At 44.9% G+C, this 6,292-nt stretch overlaps 1 protein-coding gene across 1 annotated transcript; it reads left to right on the forward strand.

The window, feature by feature from the left end:
* Nucleotides 1-3,333: 3,333 nt before the first annotated feature.
* LOC311106378 (gap junction alpha-9 protein-like) lies at nucleotides 3,334-6,009 on the forward strand (the record flags this gene model as incomplete). The annotated part of the gene is made up of 2 exons (XM_084148712.1): nucleotides 3,334-3,383; nucleotides 4,455-6,009. The coding sequence occupies 2 exons, from the start codon at nucleotides 3,334-3,336 to the stop codon at nucleotides 6,007-6,009; spliced, it is 1,605 nt and encodes a 534-aa protein (XP_084004838.1).
* Nucleotides 6,010-6,292: the final 283 nt, after the last annotated feature.

Here is a 6,292-nt window from a genome sequence, read left to right on the forward strand (position 1 = left end):
CAAGCCATGTGTCCAACAAGCCATGTGTCCAACAAGCCATGTGTCCAACAAGCCATGTGTCCAACAAGCCATGTGTCCAACAAGCCATGTGTCCAACAAGCCATGTGTCCAACAAGCCATGTGTCCAACAAGCCATAGCCATTTATTTCCTGTAAATTGAATTAAAAGCATGCAATAGCTGGGGGGGGGGTCAACTTAATTAGATTCACAGGGAGTCATCCATGTATAAAATGGGACATGACCGATTGATCTCCAGTACGGAGAAAAAGCCCTGATCGAAAAGTATTGTGTGCCATTGTGGAAGCACTCTCTCATATAGTTTAGCACGGCATGCATTCACTTGAGAGAGAAAAATCTAGGCCTCCGAATCCCTTGAATCAGGAAGTGAACACGGAGTGACAGTGAGATTGCAACAATAATTATTTCAAGCCAGAGGCCTCATTTATAAAATGTGCTTAGTTTTTACGCTCACATTTTAGCATACAATCAGTTCTTACAATGAGAGAAGACAACATTTGTAAACGTTCAAATCACAATGTTGGCGTGGAGTAGTACAGGTGTAGTAGATTCAAGGTCATGGCAGAGGGCATAGACACTGATAGTGATGACAGAAGGGTCAGCATTAACAACTATAGGTCATTATTGGACAGGGTTTCATGTGTTCAGCGATATAGCAGCTTAATGACTCGAAATATCCCTTTCACTGGAGGTGCCAAATAGCCAGCTGCTTGTGAACAGATTTAGCTATATCTGACGTTGCATATCAGAACAGGGTAAGATCAATTATATTTGGACTAATATGAACCATTTTGTTACAGTTTAATTAGACGACGGACTATCCATTCCAGTGTCTTTCGGAAAGGATTGTAACATGCAGCTTTGAGATCTCCATGACTACGGCTGGGTTTACACAGGCAGCCCAATTCTGATCTTTTTGCCAAATTATTGGGAAAAGACGTGATCTTATTGGTCAAAATCTGAATTGGTCTGTGTAAACGTAGCCATTGTGCCAGTAGAGTGGCGTTACATTGTGTTTGGGAACAGTGCTAAGGAAAAATCTATAGTTAGGTACAGTGGGGGAAAAAAGTATTTAGTCAGCCACCAATTGTGCAAGTTCTCCCACTTAAAAAGATGAGAGAGGCCTGTAATTTTCATCATAGGTACACACCAACTATGACAGACAAATTGAGAAAAGAAAATCTAGAAAATCACATTGTAGGATTTTTAATGAATTTATTTGCAAATTATGGTGGAAAATAAGTATTTGGTCACCTACAAACAAGCAATATTTCTGGCTCTCACAGACCTGTAACTTCTTCTTTAAGAGGCTCCTCTGTCCTCCACTCGTTACCTGTATTAATGGCACCTGTTTGAACTTGTTATCAGTATAAAAGACACCTGTCCACAACCTCAAACAGTCACACTCCAAACTCCACTATGGCCAAGACCAAAGAGCTGTCAAAGGACACCAGAAACAAAATTGTAGACCTGCACCAGGCTGGGAAGACTGAATCTGCAATAGGTAAGAAGCTTGGTTTGAAGAAATCAACTGTGGGAGCAATTATTAGGAAATGGAAGACATACAAGACCACTGATAATCTCCCTCGATCTGGGGCTCCACGCAAGATCTCACCGCGTGGGGTCAAAATGATCACAAGAACGGTGAGCAAAAATCCTAGAACCACACGGGGGGACCTAGTGAATGACCTGCAGAGAGCTGGGACCAAAGTAACAAAGCCTACCATCAGTAACACACTACGCCGCCAGGGACTCAAATCCTGAAGTGCCAGACGTGTCCCCCTGCTTAAGCCAGTACATGTCCAGGCCCGTCTGAAGTTTGCTAGAGTGCATTTGGATGATCCAGAAGAGGATTGGGAGAATGTCATATGGTCAGATGAAACCAAAATAGAACTTTTTGGTAAAAACTCAACCTCAAACTCGTGTTTGGAGGACAAAGAATGCTGAGTTGCATCCAAAGAACACCATACCTACTGTGAAGCATGGGGGTGGAAACATCATGCTTTGGGGCTGTTTTTCTGCAAAGGGACCAGGACGACTGATCCGTGTAAAGGAAAGAATGAATGGGGCCATGTATCGTGAGATTTTGAGTGAAAACCTCCTTCCATCAGCAAGGGCATTGAAGATGAAACGTGGCTGGGTCTTTCAGCATGACAATGATCCCAAACACACCGCCCGGGCAACGAAGGAGTGGCTTCGTAAGAAGCATTTCAAGGTCCTGGAGTGGCCTAGCCAGTCTTCAGATCTCAACCCCATAGAAAATCTTTGGAGGGAGTTGAAAGTCCGTGTTGCCCAGCGACAGCCCCAAAACATCACTGCTCTAGAGGAGATCTGCATGGAGGAATGGGCCAAAATACCAGCAACAGTGTGTGAAAACCTTGTGAAGACTTACAGAAAACGTTTGACCTGTGTCATTGCCAACAAAGGGTATATAACAAAGTATTGAGAAACTTTTGTTATTGACCAAATACTTATTTTCCACCATAATTTGCAAATAAATTCATAAAAAATCCTACAATGTGATTTTCTGGATTTTTTTCCCTCATTTTGTCTGTCATAGTTGACGTGTACCTATGATGAAAATTACAGGCCTCTCTCATCTTTTTAAGTGGGAGAACTTGCACAATTGGTGGCTGACTAAATACTTTTTTCCCCCCACTGTATAAGGAAAACATATATTGCATAATATATGGTACTAACAACTGATCCAGATGATTATTTAATCTGTTGTTGGTTTCAGAGGTTCATTCCAAAAGGCCAAAGCTCATTGATTGACGGTGTGTGGTTATCAATGATGAATAACTTATCATGGCCCATGGATGAATAAAATTAACTTTCCTATTCAGTCTGTCTCACTACGAAACCTCAAGAAATTCACACATTCTGTAAACAGTAGTTTGTTGAGATTTGAATTTGAGCCAACTGTCGTTCTCCAAATTGAGTAATTTTGCAACACAATTCTGACGCATGAATACTGTGACTTGATGAATAATAGGAATGAATAGTTTCCTAATTGTTTTGTAGTTATTACCAAAGTAGACACCACTTAGTACCCACTGGCAGGCATATCAATCCACTTCAGATATATTTTACTTGAACTACTGGTTCCCCGCAGAGATGCACTCAGAGCCACTGGGGCCAAAGGCGGTAAGCCAGTGCTCTGGCTCAGTGTCTGTATATCGGACACACCGCATCATATTCCACTACAGGCGTCACAGGTTAGAGCGCCTCCGAGGGTCACGGGGGTTTGAGGTCCTCTGAGAGCAGCCACAAATAGACAAACTATTGAATATTTTGGCGGTCTCCCATTACCCGATGACCTGCAGGGCTCCCCACCACCGGCAGTCCATTCATACTGCTGCAAGGTAAATGACAACTAATAGTATTATAGATTTTTCTTGGCAGCCTATATAGTTCTCACCAACCCAACTCAACGGGCTGCTTTTTGTTTCGTTTCCGTTTCATCAGCTGTGGGGTTCTGGGCTGGTATCCTATGGTTTACTAAGAAGAGAAACAGATTGACCACAGGATTGTATCAAACATCCAAATATTTTGTTCTAAAATATCTGTTTATGTACACATTATTTCCCAAATGAAAGGTAAGTTTACTTATGTGATTTTAGATTGAGTTTTAACATACAAATGAAGACAATTGCTGGACAACTTATTTTCCCACCATAGGCCTCCTGATTTAAAGTCACAAAGAGCACTCCATTCTGATGAATGTAATTTGCATATTTTGGGGGGATGATTATTTTTTCTGTAACTAGTCAATTATTATTTCATTTGATATTGTATTACATAATGATCATTCAATTAGGACTAATGGTTATCGTTAGTCCTTGATTAGCAAGTGATATTATAGTGATTATTAAAGCGACAATCAGCAGTTGAAACAATAGCAAAGTGTTTTCCCCGCGCCTGTTTCGGTAAAAAGCTGAGGGACGGGGCTGGACATTTTTTACCACTCTCAAATTGATAGACAGAGCTATGGATGATAGGACTGATCATCCATGATATCAACATTATAGTTGTAACCATGTTTTCAGGCTATACATTGTTTGTTTACCTTTACTCTGTTTACAAACATTGGAGTAAAACAAGCTTATATTTTGGTTTCTGATGGGGTACGACAGTTGAACTAAGCTCATGAGGCATTTAGAAGTTATATTCTTCAAGAATCAATGGGTACATATAATTAATTTATAAATCCCAAAATTGATGTAGGAACTGCAGATTGCCCCTTTTTATATCATAGTCATCATCAATTCTACTTTATAATAAAATTAAGCCTACACTTTTTTCAGCCTCGTTTGTCCATAATGATTGCTATATTGTTTGTCCATGTATTATTATTGACCTCACCCTACATTTCATCTTGACATTCCACTTTCATAGTCTCTGCTTTTTAACATATACTTTTCCCCGTCAATTAGCAAAACCCGCGTGAAGATGGGAGATTGGAACTTCCTGGGTGGGATCTTGGAGGAAGTGCATATCCACTCCACCGTGGTGGGAAAGATCTGGCTGACCATCCTGTTCATCTTCCGGATGCTGGTGCTTGGCGTCGCTGCAGAGGACGTGTGGAACGACGAGCAGGCCGACTTCATCTGCAACACTGAACAGCCAGGGTGCCGCAACGTGTGCTACGACAGAGCCTTCCCCATCTCTCTCATCCGCTTCTGGGTTCTCCAGGTTATCTTCGTCTCCTCGCCCTCTCTGGTTTACATGGGCCACGCCATCTACCAGCTGCGAGCTCTGGAGAAGACACGCCGCACTGAGAAGGCGGCTCTGCGTCGGGAGCTGGAGGTGGTGGACGTGGAGCTGATCGAGGTGCGGAGACGTATCGAGAGGGAGATGAGACAGCTGGATCTGGGGAAGCTCAACAAGGCCCCGCTGAGAGGGCCCCTGCTACAGACCTATGTGGCCCACATCGTCACCCGCTCTGTGGTGGAGGTGGGCTTCATGGTGGGCCAGTACCTCCTCTATGGCCACCACCTGGACCCTTTGTTTAAGTGCGAGAGGGAGCCCTGCCCAAACGTGGTGGACTGCTTTGTCTCCAGGCCCACAGAGAAGACTGTTTTCATGATGTTCATGCAGGGCATCGCTGCAGTCTCCCTCTTTCTCAGCCTCTTGGAGATCATGCACCTGAGCTACAAGAAGCTCAAGAAGGGCATCCTAGCCTACCACCCACACCTCAATGATGACCACTACCATAGCAAATTGAAAATAAACTCTGACGTGAAACAGGTTAACATGGGGGGAACATCTGGGGGCCGCAAGCCTGTTATCCCCACCGCACCCAGTGGGTACACACTCCTGATAGAGAAGCAGGACAACGGACCGACGTACTCCCTCCTCAATGCATCCTCTACCTTTGTCCCCATTCAGATGGACCCTGGTGTCAAGCCAGGTACAGACAGCCACAATACAGCCAGTAATGAGGCAGTGTCAAGTCCTGAGCACAACAGCAACTCAAAGAACACCAGCCGTGAAACGACACGCTCTGCCCTTATGGACAAGAAGGATGAGCCAGAGGACCTTGTCGTGCATCCTCTTCCCCACCAGGTAGATCCTCTCCCCCGCCACGTGGACTTCACAGGGTCACGGGGCTCTGTGTACCCCACCCTACCCGTGCTACCCCTGGTGGATGCCTCCTCATGCCCGACCCTTTCGGTCATTGCGAGAAAACCACGGAGGGTCAGTGCCCCCTGGAACTGTTCCACTGTGATGGAGGGGAATGGCTCAGACAGTGGGGACTCCTTCCCTGGGACCATAAGCATGAAGCCACGCTGTAGCTTTGTTGCCAGCCAAGCCAGGGCTTTCTCTAAGCCGGACCTCAAGAGACTGAGCAGGCCCCAGAGCCCGGACTCAATAGGAGAACTGAGCTCAGTGTCTTGGCACAGCCCTCCTGTCTGCTCTCCCAACCGCCGAATGTCACTGGCAAGTAACAGCAGCAGCAGGCGAGCTCCAGGCTACCTGCAGATCTAAGGTTTATACCTTATCTCATCATGTCACAAGAAACTGTTACAGTGTTAGGCTACGCTTCAGGGCAACTGTTACAGTGTTAGGCTACGCTTCAGGGTAACTGTTACAGTGTTAGGCTACGCTTCAGGGTAACTGTTACAGTGTTAGGCTACGCTTCAGGACACACTGTTACAGTGTTAGGCTACGCTTCAGGACACACTGTTACAGTGTTAGGCTACGCTTCAGGACACACTGTTACAGTGTTAGGCTACGCTTCAGGGCACACTGTTACAGTGTTAGGCTACGC

This window comes from Coregonus lavaretus (assembly GCF_964263955.1).
Source record: "Coregonus lavaretus genome assembly, chromosome: 3".
In the NCBI taxonomy this organism is placed as follows: domain Eukaryota; kingdom Metazoa; phylum Chordata; class Actinopteri; order Salmoniformes; family Salmonidae; genus Coregonus; species Coregonus lavaretus.